This window comes from Phaethon lepturus, unplaced genomic scaffold, assembly GCF_000687285.1.
Source record: "Phaethon lepturus isolate BGI_N335 unplaced genomic scaffold, ASM68728v1 scaffold3180, whole genome shotgun sequence".
Lineage (NCBI taxonomy): Eukaryota > Metazoa > Chordata > Aves > Phaethontiformes > Phaethontidae > Phaethon > Phaethon lepturus.
Window position 1 is genome coordinate 22,952 of NW_010512429.1, and position 26,552 is coordinate 49,503.

The window sequence follows — 26,552 nt, forward strand, 5'->3', positions numbered from 1 at the left end:
TCATTTAATCTCAGGGTAGTCTCTCACAAAGTTTTCAATGTATATCTATTAAACCAGTTCAGAACTGGATTTATTGTTTTAAGTAGTAATATTTGCCATAGCAATTTGACAAAAAATTCTTGGCATTTGTACCGACCGTACCTCTTAAATGTTCTTGTTCACCAACAAACTCACTCATTCTCACTTTCAAATACAGAAATGTGTGTTGCTAATTCTGTCAAAATTAGTGCTATACCAAACTGAATTACTGAGAATGAAAGAATACGTCATAAACTTTTCTGTTTTCCTAGTCTTAGTTTAAATGAGCCAGGTTTTATGCAGTTGGCTTTTCTGAAGCAGGATACTTTTCCCTGGTGCAGATAAGCAGATCAAATGGAGTCTTCCAGAATGACCAAACACATGCCAAGAGCATTTGGATTTAGCTCCCATTATTAACAAAGCACCCCCCATGCACAAGTGATTATTTAAATAAAAAAATAATCAAAATGTTTTAAAAGTATCAGCAAAGAAATGACTGTAGACTACATAGATGTAGAACAGACAAGGACTCCTCCTATCAAATGTCTAACTACAGTTAATATCAAATACTATCAGCAAGATAAAGCTAAGAGAAGATTTTACTAGAGAGACATCCACCATGCACACAAGTGTCTTTCCACTTAGGTTTCCAAATCCCTTGCGAGTCAGGAGCAATGCCTACCTGTAACAGAAAACAGATTCTAGTGATAAGAGCCCCAACAAACAATTTGCTGGACACTTTTGTTGCACTCTAGAGGCTGCAACACGGACCTTCTGCTGACTTTAGCACTTAAGATGTATTTTCGCAGTGAAACTGATGTTTCAAAGTGTACTTTACTTTTGTTCCAGATCTGAAGCAGAACCTGTGACCCCAAAAGGCAGCCCATTTCCTTTTTACATCAACCGATGTGTCTGTGGAATGTGAGAGATAATAAATGTTCTTACAAATGGTCTCACTTAAATACCTTGTGGGATTTTCAACAGATTCGAGAAAGTTATCCTGTGAATTTCAAGTAATTTGGGAAAGCTAAAAGAAAACCAGATTTAAAAAAAAAAAAAAGAGATACATCCCACCCCCCACCCCAACAGCATCACAGAGTGAAGATTGGAAGATTGGTTTAAATGTGAATTCAGTTTAAATTAACTGAAGAAGTCTCAGTGACTTTAGTAAAGGAAAGATTCCATCTCTTTCCCCCTCCACACACACATACTCCCCTCGGTAAACCCAATTAAGTAGGAACTAAGCCTTCCTTCCCACATCAGTAAGGCAATGGTGCTGCTAGTTCTAGCAAAGCTCCCACATACTTGGCTCATAGACTGTACTGGCCAACAGTCAATCAGATCATCCCTGAATTCAAGAAATACCCAGAAGCAGTTTTGCATAAGCACTATTTTCTTTCAAAGCACAATGGAAAGTTGGCACGTACTGCATTTACCAGAATGGTATACTGGTTTAAGCAAGGGTTTATTTTGTAAAGTCTTCAGCTCTCATCTTTAGGCTATTCCGGAACCCTGTGAATCAGCAGATAGTTACTGTTTATTGGAAAGCTTCCTCTTTAAGTCACCTTTACTCCCCCTCAGTACTTTGCAGAAAGAGTGAAAAGAACTACACCATCAGCCTTCGCTATAGGCAACTGTCTAAAACTGTCCAGAAGCTACAGCATGAAGCATTCAGGATGCAAAACTGAATTTTGATATATATACCTCTAATAAATCAAGTATTCTACAGACTACATAAAATCTAACTAAATAGCAGCCATATAACAGACAGCTTCTTTCAGGTATTTACAATATACTTTACATCACGTCACAAGTTTAGATATGCTTTTTTCCTTTGTCCTCTTCCAGATACTCATGGATTTTAAAGCATGTCAAATAAGCAGATGTTTAAAGGAAATCAGACACTACACAGGTTAAACAACATGTTTCTATTAAAAACTATCTTTAACCATGGCACTCGGTGACAGCAATACAATACTTTTTTCCACAAAGCAACTAATATAAAAATATGCCATAAAATCATCTGTAGACTACTATGCTAGTACATACATGTAATCATAACATTCTTTTATAAACTCTTTCCTGAGATACCTTGGGTTGTTTGATTTTCTTGTATTACTGGATGCATTATCTTTATGATTCAGCTAAAACAATTGTAAAATATGTGGTATGTGCAGGACACTCAGTAACATGTAAAAAGTAATATGTAAATATATGGCAAAAAAACAGCTCTTAGAAATTATGCGCTTTTTTACTTTGTTACATTTTTTTAACATTTGGCTCCTTGGGAGATGGAAAGGAGGAGCATGAAAAAACCTGAAATTAGAGCTATGAATTGACAAAAGGCAGGAAAGCATTTCAGGAATGTTAGAAGTTGGAATATAATATAAATGACACAAAGAGAAAGCCATAATTCATGTTGGCTATGTATTGCCTTACAAAGCAACTGGACATATTTTAGTCAGTTCACAGTATAATAAATATTTTTACTAATCGGTTTTGGAAGAGCAAATGTCTTTTAGGGTTTCAAGCTCCTCTATAAGTTTCTTGTTCTGAACTTCTAGCACTGCAACACGACTCTCCAGACATTTTATGTATTCTTTCTTCCGACGTCGACATTCTTTAGCAGCTTCCCTGCAAAAAGCAGAAGTAAAAAGTGCAAACAAAAAAGCAATTTGCATGCCATTAGAAAGCTCAGCAGAGTATGGAGACTATGACAGAGTTCCAAATTTTGGAATATCTCCCAAATCAGTCTGAAAACGCTAAGCAAAACTGGGTTCCACAAGGGCCTCAAGTGTCTCTTTCTCAAGTTCATATGGCAATCTGTAGAATTGCTTCCTCTCATGCCTTGATTAAAGTTCATAATAAACAAGGTCCAAATGAAAGACAGTTATTCTGCTTTATGACAGTAAAGATCTTTGAGGGCCTTGAGTTCCTCAATGAGAGTCTTGTTTTGGTTTTCAAGCACAGCCACACGATTTTCAAGACATTTGACATATTCTTTCTTCTTTCTGCGACATTCTCTGGCAGCTTCCCTGGAACCAATACAAGGCAAATGACTACAGGAACAGCCACAATACGGCAAAGACTGGATAAATGAAATTACCTGCAAACCCTGCAGTTCCACAATAACAACAACAACCACCACCACCACCAACTGTTGGGATTGCACAAACAGAACAGCAGGTAACAGCCATAAGCAATAGCGTGGTTAAAATACAATTCAAAACAACTAGAACTTGAAACAAATTCAGCATCAACAAACAGAAAGATGGAATCAATACACAGAGGAACCAAGAAAAACAGTGAGTAAATGATAACGTATTGACTTCAGCTGTACTAAACATTAAGACTGAAAGCAGCATTTCTTCTTCCAGTCACATTCCATTTTGTGTGTTTATCAGTATTATCTTCTGCAATCAAGATCTTAAAACCAAAGAATTTACTTTCAGAAAATACAAGCATAACACTACTCTCTTCAGATAAAAAGCTAGATGCCAAGCTTACAACCTGCTGTAATTTTTTTACCTTAATGTAACAATCTACAGTAAAATTAAGTCCAAACAAACGCAATTTATTAGCATTTTAGAACTGTTCAGCTGGGCACATTTCAGCCACATGCATCTGAGGAGTTTTTTGTTGCTGGCAAATAGCCACCTGGAGCCATTCTTATAGCTCTGCTCAGAATTCTGTTATATTTAACCTAAACATTTTATGTAGTATTTTCAGAAGCATGTGACTGAGAAAGCATTCAATGCTAGAAGAAATTTTACAAGTTTGGGAGTCCACTCCTTTAGCATCTTGGAACATGATAAATTGTCAAATTGTGAGAGTGCAACTTTCCAGCAAGTTATATGAGAGATAACATAGATGCTAGTTTTGAAACTGAAGAGAGGAGAAACAAAAGGAGGCACAACAATGCAGCGATGCTCGTGAGTAATTTAAAATAAAGGACAGGCATGAGAGCAAAGCAATACCATTAATTCAATCATAAGGCAAGTAGCTATTCAATGTATGAGAGATCTGCATAACAGTCCATTTCTTCCATTAATCTAACTGCCATTGATAGCAGTGGCTACACATTTAAAAAAAAAGTGTCCCCTAAGCATAGCAAGAAGAATGCACAGAGAAAAACTGGCATTCACAGCATACAGTTAAGTCCATGCCAAATAATTAAAAAAATATACAGCCACCTCACACAATATGCCTCACAAAATGACAGGGGCACTGCGCAATAACTTATCCCAGTAGCCAAGTATTTAGGAAAGTCTATAATTATCATTCCATCCTAGAGTAAGTCCTCTTCACGGCACCATTAATGGACAGCTGCTAATGAGATCCTCAGATATTTTCCTAATCAGTTCTTTGCTGGGATGTTTCAAGATGAACAAACCCATACTGGTCATTTTACTGGCAGTAGGGGGGAAAGAAAAAAATAATAAATTTCAACAGTAAGTATACCTCCAGATCATCACAAGAATTCTCACAAAGGAACAACACTAAAACTGATTTCTGAATTACCATAATATTTTAGAATGAAAAATCCACAGTGGTAAGATCAACACTAACTTTGCAGAGTTAACGGCCAATACTCAATGCTATAAAGGATGTGGGATGACTGACAAAGAATTTCTTGCCTTCCCTTTGTCAATCACAGGCAGTGCTCATGACCTTAAGAAGAAAAACTAATTAGAATGTTTTGGTTTTTTCTTTGCAACACTGACTATTAACTGTTATATAGTCTTACCTATTTTTCATAAGTCTCAGCTCTCTCTTGCGTGTTGCCTCTTCTGCCAGTTGCTGAGGGCTATGCAAAGTCCCTGGTGAGGCTGCCATTACCACTCCCTGAGGTAAAGTAGTAGCGGGAGTTCGAATCTGGTAAGCTGGCATGTCTCCAGTGGCAGCTGTATAAAAGAATAACAATTTAAACTTTAGTCAGAAAAGAACTATGCAAAAGTCTCTCTGGACATAACAGATTTCTGTTGATGAGTTGTATTTGTTATCTTACCAGCATTTATTTTCACATTGTACAATAAGTTATCTAAATTGCTCTAGCATTGTGACCCCACTAGCCAGCGAGACTGAAGCCTGTGAAAGCTTCCACATGGCTCTTTTCAGACAACATAGGGAAAGCTGTTTGAGAAACGCTGTCAGAGCATCCACACTTATTTCCTGTTTGCACAATCCCATGAGAAGACGGTCCTGCTGTTGCAGCCACTGAGGTTTATGCTATCCGTGTCCTCTAACAAAGGCTTCAAAAGTCAACTTTCTCCTCCTTCCCTGTGACAGCAACAGTACCAGCCTTACTGCCTCTCCTCCCTTTACAGCAGCAGTCTGGCAACCCTTGGAAAACAAGTGAGAGATGCTGTTGCCAAAATTAAAAGATAAATGCTCATGGTGAGCACAAGTATGTTCCTTGAGCTAGAGGACCACAAATAGGATGCTGCAGCGTTAGCGGGCAAGAGGAGGTAGTGGCAGTTGCACAGGAAGGGGTGTAGCTGCACAGTATCGGAGTGCAAAAGTTCAGATTCAGTTCCCGAGCCTACCAATTCTGAGCTCTCCCCAAGCTAAATACAGATCTGACATCTGACACGTTACTTGGAACCAAAACCTTTCTGATAGTCTCACCTCGTATCTGTATTTCTGAAGTACTTTGTCCCTACATGAGGTACCCCAACTTTAAAACACTGTGAAAGTACGTGTGTCTTGTCTGACATGGAGAGAGGGGAAAAAAAAACACCACAACAAAATTATCCTTCTTCAAGTTATTAGCAAGTATTTACCTATTCCTTTCCATATTTTATATTCTTGCAGAACAAAACTTCAATTTTTGTCATTAAAGCAACTGTATATAAAAGATCAAATTTCAGGAGTTGTTATGTTTTACTTAATTTAGACTTTAATTCTTTAAAGCAATATTCAAATAATGGTTAAATTTAACTTGGAAAAATAAAATGTAGGCAAAAACACTTTGGGAAGGCTGACTGGTAGAGCAGTAAAGAGACATCAGTCAACTACAGGGGGAAAACCCCAAACCAAAACCTAAACTTAATAAAAATTTTATTATTATTCCTATTAAGTTCAGGCAGGTGCTTCACTAATGAAATACAAAAAAATAGGATCAAGCTGTGTTTAGACTACAATATCCTGAAATCATTATCAGCTTAAACACTGTGCACCTCTCTTGGTCCTGTGGGTAGAAGTCTTTTGGAATTACAAGATGAACTGGACTTGTGAACTGACCTGGGTTACAGATAATGCCCTGGGAATGGGGGAGGGAGAGAGAAATCAGCCCAGAACAGCCCTGCGAGCACTAACAGGCAGCCCCACGAACACAGGGCTTGGTCTTCTCCCTTCCTTTCTTCTCCTCTACAAGAGAATTACTTAACCCTTTAATTCTTTAAATTCTCCACATCTAGTAGCAGTCCCAGTTATGTCAATGGGACGATATTTCAGCTTACTATTTATAAAAATGGAGTTCTAGAAACTTCAGGCTCACCTGTATGTATGCTGGCCACATTACATACATGTTACTGACTCTGTCGTAAGAGCTACCTTTTTCTATCTCTCATCACTAGGTAAAAAAGAGATGTTATCTTAGTTTACATTAGCTAAAATGAATTAGAAATCCAAGTGAATCATCTTGCAGATCAAGTCATGGGGAAAGACCCATAACCGAGGTCACTTCAGCCTGGCAAGACCAGCTACTTTGTTGTCTGTGATTTACACTCAGATGTTAGCTAACAGGACTGACTGCTGCTCTTAAGAGGACTCAGTGTGATAATGCACCTGCAACATGGCTTAACAAAAGTGAGTCCCTATCTCAGCTGCGATCACCAAACACCACTGTAAGTAACAGCATGTTGCATGAATAGTTTGACCAGGTTCCAGTAGTGTCTGTCACTGCCTAACAGTTGGCTTACTTGTAAACCTACCAGCATGGTAACAAAGATAAATAACCATTTTGGTGGTACAGACCTTGTAAACACAGACACTGTAGTTAAAAAAAAACCACAACAACAACAAAAAACATAGCATTGACAAAATATCTTCTAGTTCTGTGGTAGTGTGTGCTTTACAATATAATATTGTAAATCAATTATTTCAAAGTCTGCAAAATTTTTTTATAGTATCTCAAAAAGCTACAATAAAATACTTTTTCCCCTGAATAAGACATCGGGAAAGATGAAACCAGCTTTAAGCAGAGACGGATAAACTATGAATTATTTCAAGGGTATTTTAAGTCTAGTAGTGTATCCACATATTACAGAGAAGGGTCCCTTCCATTTCAGCATCTGAGACAAAAATCCTACACACCTTGATCCAGCCTAACAAACCTCTGTGGCCATTTCTAATTAAGCTCCATGGAGGTTTAAAGCCATTCCTAACATATCAGGCATAGGATCGAGACTGTTAACAAAGCAACAAACCTGGAGATGGTGTATTTCCCTAATGCATGGACCCACATCACCTTTTTTTTTTCCTCCTTAAAATTGCAAGGGACTAAAAAGTCACTGAAAACCTGAAGCTTGAGTTAAGACTTACAAAAAGGAAATTATTAACAGGAAGCCAAACAAACAACTAAAAAACCAACGAAAAACCAAACCAAATTCAGAAGAGTACAACTAGCCTTGTAAATTAAGCTCTGAGGAATTTAAAAAAAACCAAAAAACCCCACAAAAGAACGCCAAACAAAACCCCAAAGAATCAACCACCTTGTATCAGCAGGTTCTTGGAAAAAGTAACTTGCTGAACACTAGAGAGCATCCCTGCACTTCAGTTCTTTCAGTGACTATCCAGGAGAAAAAAAAGCCTGATGCATGCTATGTATTAGCACGTCTGTTCTCCCCTTCTGAGTCATAAAGATGGGGCTAGATTATCAAAGGATTTTTAACTTCACCACTAAACTGGCTAAACAAGGCATGAATCATTACTCCTTTGAGCATAAAAAAAAATAAACCATGGACTTGGAGAAGATACTTATCTTTGGATTAACGAAACAATATGTACCAGCAATGAGCAGCAGCACGTAGGTACCGGCTGTGAACTGGTTAACATTACAGATCTGCCGGAGGCAACTGACAGAGCAGAAAGGAACTGACTAAATCGCAGCATGACTTGGAGCTGACGTCAATGTGTATCTTGTTTGGAGTTTAACTTTTCCAGTTCCCTACTGCAACACGATTCCAGGAAATCTAATGACGTCAGCCTTTTGAACTCAATTAGCTGAGGAACAGACCATTTTAACAGTGGAGGAGAAAACAAGCAGGCATTACAATACTTAAAATTATTTCTCTCTCAAATCTGTTTGTGTTCAGTATTTTCTTTAATAACGAAAGCATAGCGTTTATTTACACTACTGAAACAATGCACACCTTTCTCATGCTTAAACCTATTTTAGCTATCAAATCTGAAGTGTTTATTGCTAAACAAAAAAGCAGTGTCATTTTTACAAAATAGAAAACAATTATAAACATAGTAACATATATGACTATCTCCACAATAAAGAAGAATTTAAAAGAAGAGTGGTGGATTTTTCAGCAAAATCCTGCATCAAATAGTGAAGATTAATTATCTGAATCAATCTGTGTAAGAACTCATGCACTAACAGTGACTTTTTTTACCCCTAAATGAAACTTAAAATTGCCCTGAAATCCTACACTGACTAGACATAACCACAAGCTATTTGTAGCAGTTTTGAACGATGAAAGAGTTACAGCAACAGGTTCAAAAGAAAATGTCACAAATACCAACTAATAAGCACTGCTTAGACACCCAAAAATATAATGTAAAAGACTAACAAAATTTTTACCTGTTTCATCTCCTGTTACAGCCATGATCAGCTTCTGCACACACGATTCTCCTGTTCCTCTACCAGAGCTCAGCATGAACTGTTCCAAACTAGCAAGCATGTGCAGGATTACAAGCAAGAGCACTGACATCACAGTGACCTCACTTGCTTACCACTGTCATTAATATGCTCTGTCACTGGAACAGCTCACTGAAACTGCAGCCCAGAGAACTTCTTTTCCAGTAAACCTTTTTTTTTTCCTTCCTCTTCCATATTTCTACAAGCCTAGCTTTGTTCTTTTGCCCTGAATTATTCATAAAGCTACAGAAAGCATTTACCACAAAGCTGGCTGTGAAGCAAGACCTGAAAATTCACAGCACCGACTGACAGAAGTTAAAATGTGGCTCTAGAATTCATGAATGAATCAGGATGATAAAGTCACGATTGGGTAGAAAATAGAGAAATTTTAAAAAGACATGCAATTGTTTTGATCGGAGCAATTCCACTAAAAGGCAGAGAACTTTGCTGGACAGACACACAAGACAGGAAAGGTTAATATGCTATAACAAATAGGTAAATGAATGGCTAAAGCTCCTTGCAGTGGGGAGGAACCCACAACCCACTCATTTAATTTCAGTTAAAAGTTTCAGAAATTGTTGAAGAAAGCTCCAACAAAGTCAGTCAACCCAAAGCTAGTGATTTCAGATGCTGTAAAAGGCACAACAGTAACTCTGGACAAGGGCTACCTCTCCCCCATTCCCTCCTTTTTCGAATTAAGTCCAAGAGATCTGGTTGACTTAGTTTTAAAAAATAAAAAAGTCTCAGATCTAACAGAACTACTCCATATTTACATCAATTTAAATGAAGTTAATTTCAGACCAGTCCAGGCACTGGTCTGTATGTAGAGCATAGCAACCTTATAAGGCCTTTGTCTGTAATAAAAGAAATTCAGACTGGTAATTCGTTAAGTGTGAAACTACGCCAAGGACAGCAATAATGGAAGCATCAATGCAAAAAAGGAGCACCTTGTGATTACAGGACCACTTCAGGATCATATGAACAGAAGATCAGAACTGAAGCACACATGAAATTCAAGCCACAGATCTCAAGTATCACTAATCATATCACTGACCATATTATGAAAACACACATAGATCACAACAGAATGATTTTTGATAGAACTTTTGTACACTCATTTTCACTAGTAATTAAACACTTTGTTTTGTTTCAGCTAGCAAAAAACCTCTTAACCTGTATTGGGAAGCCGTCAGGACATGAGAACTGCCTCTTATTTTGCCTATGAGTGTAAACTTGCAACAAATGAAATACCACTCAATTGGATCAACACCTTTGATGCTTTAATACTAATCCTTTTTCCCCATTGCAGGTTATCAGAAAATATCAAGCACAGGGTTTATGTGATGCCATCCATTATTACATGGGATTCATCAATAAATACTTTAGGAATAAAACATAAATACATACTCTATCTAAAAGATTCTGAAACAGATTTTTTCTGCTCTGACTGATACTTGATTTTTTGGTTTGTTTTTGTTTGTTTGTTTTTTCTTTTACTTCTATGATTATTACTAATAAAATTTATATGCTGTCTACCCAAAACCACTATAAAAGTATAATTACTAAGCAGAATGTTGCTTTCCTATTATAATCTATGCTATCATGATATTAGGTGAACAGTCAACTACCAAGTGTACGTAAATGACAAATGTTCATAAACTATATTCCTACAGACTTTCTAGCACAAGCAACTTGGCCTGTAGTAAGGACATGTTAAAGATCTGTATACTCATCTCATTGTCTCACTCCATCCTGAATAACTCAGGTTTTTTAACAATATGCAATTATTACCATAAAGAAATCTGTATTACTGTAAACATCCTCAGGTGCTTTCATACTATTTTTATGTAGTCTTTTTTTCATTAAAGATTTTTTAAAAGATTTTCCAGTATCAAAAGCATGTACAATAAGTTGAAACCTTTTATCTCATCATCTCTGAGTTTCATGCTCACTTACTATTCCCTTTGTATTTTTCCCTGTATATGCTATGTAGCATTTTTCTTTCGTGTCAATAACTATGAGCATCACTAAAGCACTAGACTTGGTTTGGGCCAAAGGAACAGAGAATTCCAGGGAGTCAACTTCTCTGATCATGGACAGAGAACAAATCAATTTACTTAAAAGTATCTAGAAGTTTCCAGAAACAGGATATAGCAGGTATTCAGTAACTGCCTCTGAATCCATTTTGAAAGTGTTCATCACAGGCAAGACACTTAATGGGCTCTACCATCAAGTAGTCGAGCGTATCACTGAGACTGAATAGGGAGGTTAGAGGACAGCCCCGTAATGAAGAGTCTGTAAAGGAAGATCAGTCAAAGGAAATTCCCAAGGACTGAAATGCTGCCAGATACAATCCCTAAGTTCAGTGCTTCTTCACAGACTGGGGAGGTTTTAGGAAACAACTGAGGAGCACTCTCTGCACTCCTGCCGCCCCTGAAGCTCGGAAGAATCACAGCAATACATACAAAATACTACAGTCAACCTGGAGAGACAGAGAAGTCCTCTAATTTAAGGGATATGTATGCACATGTATAGAGAACATATTGGACTCATACTTAGAAAACATGCACTACCAGAGTGGGAAATTTGTTTGGGGGACAGCCAAATTTTGGTCTTAAGACCTTGCTAAGAATGTATTCATAATATTGTTTAGGGAAGTTATACTAGTACTCTCTGCATGAGGAAAACTAACATTTTAGTTTAGGGTTTTTCATATTATAGTCTTAGAGCTTCCTTGAAATGCTTCTGAACAGTCTTGGAAAGACAATGTGTTTCAGCAAAAAATTAACCAGAGGCAATGGAAGAATTCAAATTTGGTATCATTATTTAGCATTGCCTCAACAAGTTCAGATATGTGCAAGCTATTAGCTTTATTTACATCCTGGGCTTCCTTTACAGCAGATGGAGAGAAACACCCACTTAAAGGCAAAACTTATTTCAAACACTCATATTAGGGCCAAAAAAAAAGCACCTCAACCTGGACTTCCCCAACTATCTCAGATATCTGTGTCTACATTTAGTTGATAACCCTCGTCCACTCCATGAATAGATAGTTAGTCTACCTAGCTCTTCTGATGGTTTATTTCAGATAGCTGTTTCGGCTTAAGAAAACATTCATACAGCCTTCCCTTCCTTACTTCTCTGTACAGATAAAAAAAAAAAAAGTGAAAAGGGAAAATAAATTCCCTACAAACTCCATGGCAGTCATTAATTTAGAACCTCCATACAGAAATCTCTTCCCCATTTTCAAAGGTTTTCCTCAGCATTACCCAAATCCCAACCCTACTTTCTCTGGTACTGATAAGAACCCAAGACTGAGTTTCGGTTCTTGGTTCTCAATCTCCCTCAGTACTTCCAAAAGGCTGAGAACAGTGGAAGGGAAAAAATCCCGCATAAACTACAGTTAAGGTTCAAGAATTCACTATTCACAGTTTAATTAACATGCGTGCATTTTATAGGACCTACGAAGCGTTCTGTAAGAAAATCAGCTTGAGTAAAGGATCTCCTTTCTAATAACTACAGGAATCATAAGTTGCAAGGAATTTTGCCCTAAACATATCCAAAGAACTTCAGAACTTGTGTGTTATTAAGATTGATTAACTGCTGAAAAAAACCCAAATTAGTTTCATATATTAAATAAGATACAGCCTCTACATCTCATTTCAATCTGTACAGCACTTTTACTGCAATTAAACTTATCTCTTAAAGTCTAGACAAGAGAACTCAAAGCAGAAAGTGATTTTATACTGTTATTTCCTCCTCGTAACTTTTTTAATCAAAAGAAGTAGCTGCTTTACTGAGCAGAGAAACTGCTCCTAAGGCTGTCTTTCATGTTGCTATGCATAAATATTTTATTTAATAGTGCAGTAATGTCAATGCAAAATAAAGGGCCTTTTAAGCAAAATAGGTTTATATGAAAAAACTAAAATGGAGTAGACTAATAAAATATACCTTGAACAACAACTTGGCTTCCAGGAACAAAAAACTGTTGTGTGCCATCAGGTGATTGTCCTGCATATTGCACAATGGTGGCACCTGGCTGAGGAGCTCCTGAATTTGTCATTGTTAATGCCTGTAGTCCATGGACACCATCAGAGGCTGGATTAGAAATCTGGATTGCACCACCTTGAGTTATAGTAACTAAACATAAAAAGAAAAAGAAAAGTTAGGCAATAGAAAGAGATATAAAAAGCACATCTCTCTTTTTAAAATAAACATTGTCCAACAGGACTTCTGGTCCTCTCCTTGCCTAAATATCAATTGTTGTGCAGTACATGCCATGTATGTAATAGATAAAAAGCAGTGTTCCACACATTTTATCTTTATGCTTCTAGAAATACTAACTCTCATAAAATAGTTTTAATACAAGAAAAAAAAGAAAAAATAGCAGCTCCTAGCCATACAGAATCGTCGTTTTAAAAACTAATGTAAAAAATCTATTTCTTAAAAAAGAAAAAAGAAAAAGCCATGTTTATCAACTCACGCAAACAAAACCCAAGACATCTAGACAAAGGAAGAACAAGTCTTCTTACACTCACAATCCCTCCCTTAGTGTGAGAGAATGCCTAGCCCAACAATGTTTTTCCAAGTTGTACAAAGCTGTAGAGTCCAATACTTAGGTAAAGACAGAAACAGAACAAAGGTTTCCCCCCCCCATCATGTAATCAGCAATATGAAAAATACAAAAGCAATATACTTTCCTCATTAAAAAAATCCATATTGTGTTGCTCACCATAATTAAATATTTAGACAAAAATCAAATTCCCTACAGAAGTTATTAATTGTATATTCCTTTTGAAGTTAACAGTGTCTTTGTTAGGAGCAGAAATATCATAGAATGGTTTGGGTTGGAAGGGACCTTAAAGATAATCTAGTTTCAACCCCCACTCCCATTGGCAGTGACACCTGCCACTAGATCAAGTTGCTCAAAGCCCCATCCAACCTGGACTCGAACACTGCCAGGGATGGGGCATCCACAACTTCTCTGGGCAACCTGGTCCAGTGTCTTACCAACCTCACAGTAAAGAATTTCTTCCTAATATCTAATCTAAATCTACCCTCTTACAGTTTAAAACTGTTATCTCTCATCCTATCACTACACTCCATGATAAAAAGTCCCTTCTTGTAGGCCCCCTTTAAGTACTGGAAGGCTGCAATAAGGTCTCCCCGGAGCCTTCTCTTCTTGAGGCTGAACAACCCCAATTCTCTCAGCCTGTCCTCATAGGAGACATGCTCCAGCCCCCCTCTTCATGGCCCTCCTCTGGATCTGCTCAAGCAGGTCCACATCCGTCTGATGTTGAGGGCTCCAGAGCTGAACACAATGCTCCACATGGGGTCTCAGCAGAGCAGAGTATAGAGAGGCAGAATCACCTCCCTTGACCTGCTGGCCACACTTCTTTTGATGCAGCCCAGGATGCGACTGGCTTTCTGAGCTACGAGCGCACATTGTCAACTCACATCCAGCTTTTCATCCACTAGTACTCCCAAGTCCTTCTTGGCAGGGCTGCTCTCAATCCACTCATCACCCAGCTTGCATCCATGTTTGGGATTGCCCCAACCCAGGTGCAGGACCTTGCACTTGGCCTTGTTGAACTTCATGAGGTTTGCATGGACCCACCTCTCTAGCCTGTCAAGATCCCTCCAGATGGCATTCTTTCTCTCTAGAGTATCAAGCACACCACTCAGCTTGGTGTCATCTGCAAACTTTCTGAGTGCACTCAATCCCACTGTCCATGTCGCCGACAAAGATGTTAAATAATATTGGTCCCAATACAGACACCACTCATCACTGGTCTCCATCTAGACATCGAGCTCTTGTCTGCAACTCTTTAAGTGTGACCATCCAGCCAATTCGTTATCCACTGAATGGTCCACCCATCAAATCCATATCTCCTATTTAATTAAAATACTCCTGGAACTTTTAGATGAGAACCCAATTGCCAAGAAGTAACAAACTTCTTTCTCTCCCAAAAGATATTTAAACTACAATTATTGTCATTGTATTTCAAGTGGTCTGAGATGGTACAAGAGTCATATATATATATATATATATACACACACATACACACAGATTCAGGATTGCCAACTTCTCTGATTTCACTGTCAAATTCACTGTATTTGATGACACTCTTGAAGGTTCAGTTCTGGTTATTGATATATATATGATATATACATGATTTGTTAGACTTCCATATGAGTTTTGGAGATGCTGATTTCCAATGTTCTTTCTTGACAACAGTAGGTTATCTTGAAAGTGCAACAGCAGATAATAACACTTCGAAGAGCACTGAGATACTAACAGTTGCTTAGTAAACCCTTATTAGTAAATTAGACCATAGTAACTACTAGAAGCTCAGCTAATTTTTTGAGAGTGCAGTAGAGTTATCTACCAAAACTGCCAAATCACAGCAGCTAAATTAGCCTCTTTTTCCAGCAAATGGGGAATTCCTCTTATGCTGAATGAAGCACAGAGCCCTACCTAATATACTAAACAGGGTTCAGCATGGACGTCTGGGTCCTACCCTTGGAACAGGGAACGTATAATGTAGGAACTAGCTGGATGCTGCACACAGGCTGCATAAGGGGTTAAGGAGAGAAAAGAAAGGAGGGAAAAAAAAGAAAAAAAAAAACCAACATGATGCTGTTTCGGTCTGGCCTCCAAAGTAGGAAGTGCCCCATTTTGGGGCAGGGCGGAAAAAAGAGAAGCAAGAAAAATAAATCCTTGTCTCCTCTATTCTTCATGAGATCCAGGACAAGAGCAGGTTCCCAGCAGCATGTCAGCTTCCCAGCAGCATTTGTCACTTCTACCTCCCAGAGAAGTTATACACAGCCGAATTCTGTCTCTCACAGAGTTAGCACCAAAAATGGTACGTCTACACCATCACGGTACCATACCACATAAAAAGCAGTCAGTTTGGGTTCCTGAGCAGTAAAACATCAGCACAGAATCATACAAAGTTCTTGGCTTCACAGTGAGCCTGGGTAAACAATTATGCCACAGCTGTCCTGCAATTATTCATTCGAATCACAATCCAGTACTTTCTAAACAAGAGTGGATTAACTCTAGTAACTGTCTCCCTTACAGAAGCTCTTCTGGAAACTGGACCTTCTATGATGAGTATAGAACTTTTCTGGGACAGTCCCTGGAGTTACACATCATGCATGTGGATGGATGCAAGTGGCATCTTCTCTTCTAGCTAGGACTGAAGATAACACTAATACCATTCTCTGAGTATAGTCAACAGGTCTAATCTAGAAAAATCAGATCTTTCCCTCCCTTCCAAACTGGGAAAAGCAGCTAAAGCTGGTCTTTCCCCAAAAATTTCTTAATTCTCCAATTGCTAAAAACCTGTCCTAAGACAGCAAGCAACCCAAACAGATGGCAAAAGAACTAGCAATCTTCATTTCTCTTCACTGTTTCAGACAGAACATCATAATATCCACAAGTAGGCAATGGGGTGGGGAGGCAGTTGATTCACACGCTCCCACTGAACAAGCAACTCTTGCATGGTTAGGCCACCACCACAGGTGAGGCAAACCAATTTTTTTTCAGTATTCAATAACCAACATGACAGAACTACAGCCAACAGAGTAGGTCTGTAGTCAGATCAGGCTACAAGGCTCATACAGAAGATACCGCCTTATGCAAAACTATCCATTCCCCTTACAGAAGGATAACACTTATGTTGATGGAGGTAACTGGGAAAGACGTTTTATCTAGCTGGTTATGCCTGTCACTCTGTCTGATTCCATAAGCCAAAGCCAAGAAGCTCTGAGAGAAAAGATATCTGGAAACCATGGCAACATACCGTTTTGCCTGGTAAAAAGTAAGCAAATAACAGTCATCACTGCTGCTAACAGAACAAATACATTTGTTTTTCAGAAAGATTTACTTATCAGTTCTTCCAAAAATAGTCATCCCAGACATCCAGACATCAACATACAGTCAAAATTATCTTTTCAACTAAACTGCCTTTCCTATGCAGGAGTAGAGAGAACAGTAGAGAAAATAAGGAATCGGCAAATGTAGCAACATATGATATCTGTTTTAAACCAGGGCACAGTACAGATGGCTGTAGTGACACTGCAAAACAAGTTCTTCATTGCCATGGACGCTGTACAAGCTTAATGAATAAACTGCTGGATGCGTGCACAAGAGAACCCGTGCAAGCAATGCTGGCCAAGAAGAGAGGAGTACTCACGTATAATAATGGTAAGCAGAAGTAAAGAGTTATTGACAGGAGATGTAAAAATAAAAGATTCATATAGTGACCTTCTGCATCATATCCAGGCTGAAATCAACACAGGAGATGCTGCATTCCCACACAGTGTTCCTGGTTTTACCTAATAGAAGTTCCTGAGGATCACAGGCAGCTAACAGGACAGCTGCTCAGAAATGCTGCAGATGTCTGCCTTATACACGTAAGGAATAGAAGTCAAAAGTCAAGCTCTCTTCGGTAAATTCCAAATTAAAACCCCCTCCACTACAAGGAGATGACCAGCCTTGCTACCACTTGGTACCAATTTTTCCTAACCAGAATTGGAGAGAACACACAGATTTCACTGATGCAAAAGATATGTGATATTTTAACTGACAAAGTTGAACCTAAATTAAAAAAAAAAAAAAAAAAAAAGAACTAATAAATTAGGTAACAAAAACCATTTCCAGGAAGACAAAGCTCTCAAAACAAAGTTTCTGAGCCAGAATCAGGAGAGTCCATGAAGGCTGACATTGCATCCTGAAGCAATGCCTCATTATGGCCGAGAACCTTTTGAAAAAGTTAGATTACCTTAAACATACAGCACGTTTTAGGCTATGACTATAACTTCTTAAAAGAAAAAGCAGCATAAAACAGAAATCTTCTATGCTTGGCTCATGCAAAAGCCAAGTTTAAATGGAGATAAATGAGAGTTAATTAAATTTTTGTGGACTCTGTTAATTCAAGCACATTGTTGGTGATGCACTCTGTTGCTTGATTTCTCAGAAGTAAACGTCTGATTGAACAAGATAGCAAAACCTGTGAATTTCATTATTCTTTTATACACTTCCTTGTCACTATGATTTATAGCTATGTTCAAATTAAAACATCCTTGATTAAGAATCACCTCCTGCCAGACATTGGTAGTAAAAGTACAACTCTGGTTTCCTAGAGGAATCTACGATTAAGAAACCTAAACTCCTATTTCCTTAGAAATCCTAAAGGTTTGAAGGCTCACTAGAACACTGTACAGACACTATAGCATTTCTTTTTAAGCCTTGAAACTGCAAATTATTTTAACTAAACCTAAGCCAAACCAAAACTATAATTCAAAATTTGAAGAAAATAATTTTATTTGGTGAAGAATACCGCTAGATTCTGTACTGGATAACTATAATTTAGCATGACCACAAGTCCACAGAAAAGAGCGCTTCAGATGTTGAACATCATGAAGCAGACATTTATTTATGTCTGTACATACCCTTACAGAAGGGTAAGAAAAGCAGCTTAGGAGCTCAAGCAAAATTACTGTCTATGCTGAAGGGGTAGATACTATTATAGGCAAATTCTGCTTTCTCAGAGTTGATAATTACTTTAGTTGCATAGATTAAAAATAACTGAAGAATTCTAAGGGGGACTAGAATGCAACTGGAGAACCATTCTATCCTCTTTCATACACTACTGCTATGTCTTAATAGACTTCCTCTGTTACCTTGTTTCAGGAAAAAACCCACAGCATTTCTTTTTCAATTTTCCTGTCATTATATCAAAGGAAAAAATACCTGCATTTCAGTGTGTCTACACATGAAAAGACATGGGAAAAAAGGTAACTGTAGAAGTAAAGCTTTATCCAATACATAACTGGAAAAAGGAGTTATCCCTTAGATGATAGATTAAGCCCAAGGAAGCTATGGGGAGCGAGTTATGCAACACTTAACATAAATGCAGGAATAAAAAAACCCGACAAATCTATAGAACAGAACTGTGAATCTAACTTTTAACTTGCATTTGGATGAAATATCAAATGTTGGAGACCACAATTTAGGTTAATTCTGAAGTTAAAGTGTTCATACTTGACGATCAGAGAGGAAGAGACATAGTTCTTTTAAGAAAGAAAATTCAAGGTTAAGAAATAATTTCATATTCCAACCTTGCACTTTAAAAAAGTCTAACTCACTGTCACTTCATGTAATGAATAGGACTAATACACTGAACATTCACATAAAACTGTCAATAGTTTTCATTTCACTTGAGCCTCACCTCCACATTTTTAATGCACAGGAGTTTTAGAAGCACTAAAACTAGCAACCAAGAAACATGACAAGAAACAGACTAAAAGTCTATAATGCCCATTAGGAAAAATTAATTATAAAAGTTGAAAATATTTATAAATACAGAAGCCCTCATTCTTCTTCACCAAAATCCAACAATTCTACTTCATTACGGAACCCTTAGAAACAAAGTTGTTCCTATATATGTGCTGCAACATCACATAGTATCTTTGCAAACATACTGTATTGCCCTGTGTTAGTATGATACAGGCTGGTTGGCATGGCCATTGCAGAAATTCCAGAAGGTGCTCCTTCATCTTCTGACTTTTCTTCTTCTTCAATCTTGGGTACTGCAGGAGCATCTGATGAGAGTTCATTCAAAATTTTTCTAAAAAAGAATATAAGTAATTTTATATATGTGAAATTTCATTTCCATGAGGAAACTAAGTCACTGGCTTTTATCAGACAGTTTTGCTGTAATATATAAGCTGCCTTTAAAAACCAGCAAAACCAAAATAAAAAGCCCTTACCGGTATGAAGGCCTTCTTGAAAGTATTTCCCTACGTTTTTGAGAATCAATTATCCCTTCTGATTCTGCAGATTCATCTGCAATCGATGCTACCTGCAATAGTAAAGTTTCTGAAATTCGTAACTTCATAAAAAAAGAAGATAGCAACAGAGTAAAAGATTATTTTTTAAAATTCCTTCCATGTTTGCATATAGGAAGTTTGTGCACTTATTTATCATTAATCATGTGATCTTGAACTTCTTTTCCAAAGCAAATCATAAATTATGAAGTTAGCAACACATAGCCACTTAGATGACATCTTCCATTTGAAAAAGAAAAAAAAACCTCAACAAAATAATCTGGGTTACTTTTTTGTGAATGACCACTAGAAAAAGTACTGAAGACAGAAGATAAAAATATTATACAACTTAATTAGCTTTTAAAGTCAAATTAAACATTTAAAATACAGAATACTGCAGTAATGCACCTTAATGCAATACAATACAAAAGCCTCTTTACAACCACACCAAAGCTATTTAGAAAATAAGTTTATTTAAATATACACATTTATTACACTTAACAAACGTATTAATAAATACAAATACATTGCTTAGCGAGTATTGATTGTGCAAGTTTTAGAAACCCTGGACAAGTTCATAATGTCTCATTTTCTCAGACATTCATTAGTAGTATTTTCACAGGTTCTTTTTCTCTTAAAATACCCGAGACAACATTAAGGCCCGGAGCTGAATCACACTCTTTACCAGCAATTGTCCTATTACACAGAAATGAAAGTGATTATTGAACAAGGAAAACATGCTATTTTCTTCATTCATTTAGCTACTCTGAACTATTAGCGTGAAAGATTTCCAAACTGAAACAGTGCAGAAAAGTTTATGTGAAAAGGCCGTTTTCCACACTAAGACCAGACTGCAGTTTCAGACTAAGCAGTGTTAAGTGAACACTCAACAAACATGAGTTAAGTGACTAGAAGGCTCAAGTGTTCAACCTGGGTGCAGTGGAGGCTTCCTGCAGCTCAGGGAAAACAAGGAAGAGCTCTAGAACTGAGGCAGCTGCCAGGCCTGAGTGCTCAGTGCTAGAAACAAAACCTGCTTGACCTCAACAGAAAAGGATTGTTTGGAAGGCTCTGGAAATTTATAGGCTTGGGACACCCCAACTCAAACCTATGAAACTACACTTTGAAAGAAATACAGGTTATTGCAGAATGAAATTGTCTCTTCATTTGTTAATTTTATTACATTCCAGTTCTGTGTAAAAATATTTAATGTAGACTCATTTTGCTAGGTAATACATAGGAAATGTCATTAAAACTCCATGCCTGCCTAACAAAAAAAAACCTACCTAGAAATAATGAGAGGTACTTCTGCGTGTCTGCAGATGTATAGCTCCGAACAAGACTTCAGAGCTGACTGGCAGAGACACAAGAGCTTCAAGAAGTTTGTATTCATCTTTTTGCAGGATGGACCAATGTTGACCAGCAAAGAGATCTTCTGAAAGGCATTTCTCTCCAGTGTCCTACAGCAAACTGTGGATTGACATTCAAGCTTCTGTCATAAACCTTCAGAACTAAGACAGTATTACACAGCCAAGAGCCTGGGCATCCTATCTTAAAAGAGGACTCTCATTGCGGGGTGGGGGGGGGGAAGGGAATAATTTAAAAAATCTGTTTGTCCCAGGATACAGCAGGAAAACAAGACCTTAGTGCCTTTAAACCCTCCTATTCCACTAGGGGTTACCAATAGCCAACCCTAGTTTATGAAGATGGCCGAAGAAGTCAGGAACAGTCATATTTTGGGAAGAAGGTAAGGAAATCGCAAGACGATTTAAGCATTTTAATGCGGAAGAGGACATTTTCTGCAAGAAATTTCAAAAGTTCTAATTTTCATCAAAGAGATAAATTTAATGTTTCGGTTTGTTCTGATAGCAAGCAACCATGTTCACAACGCTAACCAATGGAAACCTTTGCCATTTTTTCCTGAGCATCATTCAGACTTCAACTTTACCACACTGCTCCGCATTTTAACAATTTAACTTCAAGCTCATGTTAGTCTGCCAATACTTGACACATTATAGGGGGGAGCAAGTAAAAAAGTCAAATAACAGTAACAAATATCTGACAAACAAATAACAATAGCAAATATCTGAACTTCAAACCCTCCTATAAGTAAAACAACATTAACAAAACAGTAAGGAACATTTTTTTCCATCCTAAAAACAACAGCATTACAGGAAAAAATTTTGAACACTTTCCAGTTTAAAGCTGCAGGTGTTTGAGGGAGAGGTCATGCAAGCTTTAACATCAACCTTCAGCATAATTTTTTTCTTTTTCTTTTAATTAAACTGACATCATTTCCCAAGTTCCCCACTGTCTGGCAGAGATAGGATATCAAGTTAACGACAAATGATCTAGAGGAAATGGCAGGTGGCAGGATAAAGTACTTAAGAGCATCACAGAAGGGCTGAACAACCTCTGTAACAGAGTCTTTTACAGCATCTCCGAGCCCTTCTTGTGGAGCCACCTTATTTGCCATTAGCACACTCAAATGAAACCAAAGCAAAACCCTGGAACTAACCAGTCAGTATTAATCAGGACACAGCCTTCCTGTCTCTGCTCCTTTGGGAAAGGGACGACAGCCAGAATACACTCAACAGAACAAATAGTCAACTTTCACTCCCCTAAGAAGACACAGCAGCAGCTGGCAAGACATTCCTGAGAAATTCCTCCTTCTGAGCTTTGGAGGAAGTCCTCTATTTTTGCATGTATGTTCTAACTATACTGACTTGCAGAAAAGCAGTGATGGAAACTGGGAATGACTGTAACATGCTTATCTGATAAAGTCAACTCTAGTAAATAACAGGTAGGAAGAGTTCCATGAAAAAGAAGTATTTATTTTGAATACTCTGATTTGACTTCAAGTTTGACCAAACCCAAGTCTCTTGCCATCTATTGTGCCTGTCAATAGTGATCTAGAATTTCAAAACATCACCAGGTCCCATCATCTACATCTACTGCTTACAAATAAAATATTCAGTATCTGGCCAGGGTTTTATTCTTTTTCTCTAATGACTAAGATAAATCATATGTACATATGCCTTTTTATTTATTATACTTGAAAGCTACTAAGAAGTCTCAAACAGCCAGGGGAGGTTTAGATTGGATATTAGGAAAAATTTCTTCACTGAGAGAGTGGTCAAGCATGGGAACAGGCTGCCCAGGGAGGGGGTGGAGTCACCATCACTGGAAGTGTTCAAAAAACATGCAGACGTGGCTCTTCAGGACATGATTTAGGGGGCATGGTGGTGTTGGGTTAACGGTTGGACTTGATGATCTTGAAGGTCTTTTCCAACCTTAATGATTCTGTGATTAAAGGCGGCTTCTCAAGAACAGTGACAACGCATGTCTTTTCCTTAATGTGTTGCAATGACTGCAGGTAAAACAGTTCACACATAACAGGCGTATAGCCTCTCTTACCAGACATATCAATTCTATTTGCAAAAAGCAATTCTGTTGACATTTCACAATCAGACTTTAAGAAAACTAGAGCAAAGGCATTCTTAGCTACAAGAAAAACACCAATGGGAGGCGAAGTCATTTTCAAAACACTGCAGGTTCATTCTCTCTAGCCTTTTTCAGTATTTAAAAGCTTTGAAAACTCTTAAGCATTTTGCATTGGTCCCTGTTTTCTATTTAAACATGTGAAGATTTGCCAAATAAATGTCTATTTTGAGGCTGCCCTTATTTTTGGTCTTTGCATATCCACACTCACAAAATGCAATCCCAGATGCTCTAACAGGGCTTGCTAAAAACAACAAGGAATTATTTTGACTGCAATACTTCTACTTCCATTACATCCAGATGCTCTCCAAAAATACAACATGAGATACTTGCAGTCTTATTAGAAACATGATGTTCATCGAATATCACAAAACAGAAAAACTGCAAGATATGCTAAAGTAAGGCCTTGTTATTACACAAATTTGCTGTTGTGTAAGTTCAGGGTTCCAAGACACAATTTCTTAAAACATAAACAGGAAGCATTAAGGAATCGCTACACAATGCTTGTAGAGCTGCTACAGGTTGGCAGTTTGCCACCTTCTCCCTGCCATTTCCCACACCATATGAGTAAACCTTGCAGCACTGGTAGGAATGAAGAGAAACTGAAGATGGGGTTTGGGGGGAAGAGTTATGAGGCACCAAATATTCATGAAAATGTAACAATAAAAGAGCTAACCTGAACAGCTTGCATGTGTGGTGACTGAATGACTGAGGGCTGTGTGGCTTGAATGACACCCTGGACATGAACAGTTTGACCAGAAGGCAACTGCACTAGAGTTACAGCTGGAGATCCTCTTCCAGCACTTGATGCAGCTACAGAAACCTGCAAAAATTACAATCATCGTGTTTAAGTAACATGCCTTAAGACTTCAGCAAATGCTTTTAGAAGTTATACTAAAACTGGTTTTGATGCCATATCTAAAATAGCTTAGATGTGTGTAATTATCACACACGGAAATAAACTAGTTTTACTAGTAAAAGTTTGGTGTGTATGTTTCCAAATGGTATGGACAGCTTAAAACTGTCCCCTAACAAATTGCAAATCTTTTTTTTTTTTTTTCTCCAGAGACTTCATGTTTTCTTTTCAATTAAAAACAGCCCTAAGCTATCACACACTAAATCTGCTGTCTCTAGAATGAAAGTTAGGAAGAACCTCAAGAAATGTAAAAAAAAAAAAATCACTATATTCACTGAACTGGTATGTTGCTGCAACAACATACAGGGCAGAATGTTCTTAGTCAGGAAACAAAAAATAAAACTGCTTTGGTTTTGCTTTGCTTGATTAGCAAGAAGTTACAAAACTCCAGAACTGCTTTGGTTTTGCTTTGCTTGATAAGCAAGAAGTTACAAAACGCCAGAACTGCTTTGGTTTTGCTTTGCTTGATAAGCAAGAAGTTACGCTTTTCAGATAGGTGTCTCAGGAGACATAAGAACTTTTCCGATAGCAAAAAAACCCCAACTGTTAAGTAAAGCAATACATGGATTTGTAAATTGATTTTCTTTACTAAATTATATATTTATATATCAAGAAAAACAGAGTTGGAGTGTATCAGTGCTTCGATACAACAACAAAAATGAAGGACAGCTGAATCTTCTTTAACACTAGCACAGATGAAGAAAGTGTTCTATTCAGGGATAACCTGATCCCTTTTCCTGATGACATTTTAGAGCACACACAGCCTTCCTCAGCCCTTGGCTCTCAACCATGGGTACTGAAGATGAATACATTAAGAAACAGCTAAACACCTACGGGCTAAGAAATTGTTCAATATTTATATAATTGCTGTTAAGTCTATTAAGAGAAACAAATACTGAAGCAAAGGGGAAACACTATGATTGATTTCAAGTTCTGTGTGATGAAGCATGTCTAAACTCAGAAAATGAAGAGAATGACAAACATAAATCATACAATAAAAAGAGATACTGTGTTTTTCAAAGCAAATTGCATTGAAAAAACTAATTTCTAATTCTGCATGTGTAAGAAGAAACAAAGACTCATATCTAAAATTCTGGTATTATTCCCTTCCTAGCTTTGTTCTCAGCCCCACAAGGTATCTGGTATGACCAGGAACAGTAAAAAGAGGTGACAGTGAGAAGAAAAATTTGATGAATGCTGAGTATATTAAAGAAAGTTAAAAAAAGATTTGTATTTTTCTGTATTCACACCGAAGTTTTTTTTAAATTACAAATATTAAAGAAGCTTTCATTCCTGGTCCGTAAGCCATTGTTTCTTTAGGAAAAATTCCTGTCTTGAGGCAAGTGAAAAATTTGAATTACTATTAAGATGCACTACTATCAAAAAGACCAGATGTTGGCTCAAATTATCTTGAGGATACGATGCTTCTAGGAAACAGAGACAAGATCTTGTCAACATTCACTATATAATTGTTCAACTGTTAATAGGAAACTGAACCGCTTTTCAGGAAACTGAACAATTGAGAGCATTTCTAACCCTGAAATGGAAATGATCACTCCTGAAATGGCATTAAATGGCAACATGCAAATAGGACATACAAACCTTTTTCCCAACCTATAAAACAAGTATTAATATTATCAGGAATTATTCAGAAATAGATATTTGATACTGAGATCTAGAAAGTCTCAGAGATCTGAAGAGTACAATCTATTTTGCATCAAAGCTGAGAGGAAATGGCATCAAGTTGCACCAGGGAAGGTTTAGACTAGACATTAGGAAAAATTGGAGAGAGTGGTCAAGCATTGGAACAGGCTGCCCAGGGAGGTGGTGGAGTCACCATCACTGGAAGTGTTCAAAAAACGTGTAGACATGGCACTTCAGAACATGGTTTAGGGGGTATGCTGGTGTTTGGCTGATGGTTGGACTTTATGATCTTGAAGGTCTTTTCCAACCTTAATGATTCTGTGATCATCCTAAACCCAAGCTTCAAGGAAAGGGCATGGAGCAATCTAAATGTTTACAAAGCATGCTAATTTTTCAAAACCTTACAAAGGCAGTTTCACCAAACATTTTGATTTACTGCTATCTTTGTGAGAGCTGCAATCTGGTACAATACTCTGTGTATCAAAAAGAACCTTCTGAGTACAACACACACAAAACAGTACAAGGTGAACAGTTTATGAGCTTCTTTTTAGTACACAATGGGTCAGGCACATATAATCAGGAAGCAAGCCAGTACTAAAGATTAAGAAACACCACAGTCATTTAAAAGCTCCTTATTCAGTACGACCAGACAAGAAAGCCACACTCAGCTAATACTCTTTTAGACTAAAGTTTACAGTATCACCGCAGAAATTGTTTTGTTCCCATTAATTCAGATAGGAGATTAAATGGGGGGGGGGGGTGGGGGTGGGG

General features: G+C 37.6%; 1 protein-coding gene across 11 annotated transcripts in view; it reads right to left on the reverse strand.

Moving 5' to 3' along the window:
- Window positions 1-1,934: 1,934 nt before the first annotated feature.
- The window catches only part of CREM (cAMP responsive element modulator), a 31,015-nt gene continuing 6,397 nt past the window's right edge, over window positions 1,935-26,552 (reverse strand). Inside the window, exons 3-9 of one of the 11 annotated variants that reach the window (XM_010286786.1) lie at window positions 23,898-24,044; window positions 19,667-19,758; window positions 19,379-19,524; window positions 12,839-13,027; window positions 6,808-6,840; window positions 4,766-4,922; window positions 1,935-2,652 (exon numbers count right to left, since the gene is read on the reverse strand). In XM_010286786.1, the coding sequence (XP_010285088.1) occupies window positions 2,508-2,652; window positions 4,766-4,922; window positions 6,808-6,840; window positions 12,839-13,027; window positions 19,379-19,524; window positions 19,667-19,758; window positions 23,898-24,044 (909 nt within the window). In that variant the 3' untranslated portion in view covers window positions 1,935-2,507. Of the gene's footprint in view, window positions 3,054-4,765; window positions 4,923-6,807; window positions 6,841-8,830; window positions 8,921-12,838; window positions 13,028-19,378; window positions 19,525-19,666; window positions 19,759-23,897; window positions 24,045-26,552 lie in introns of those variants that run through there. The other 10 variants (XM_010286778.1, XM_010286801.1, XM_010286817.1 and 7 more) reach the window with 10 other exon arrangements.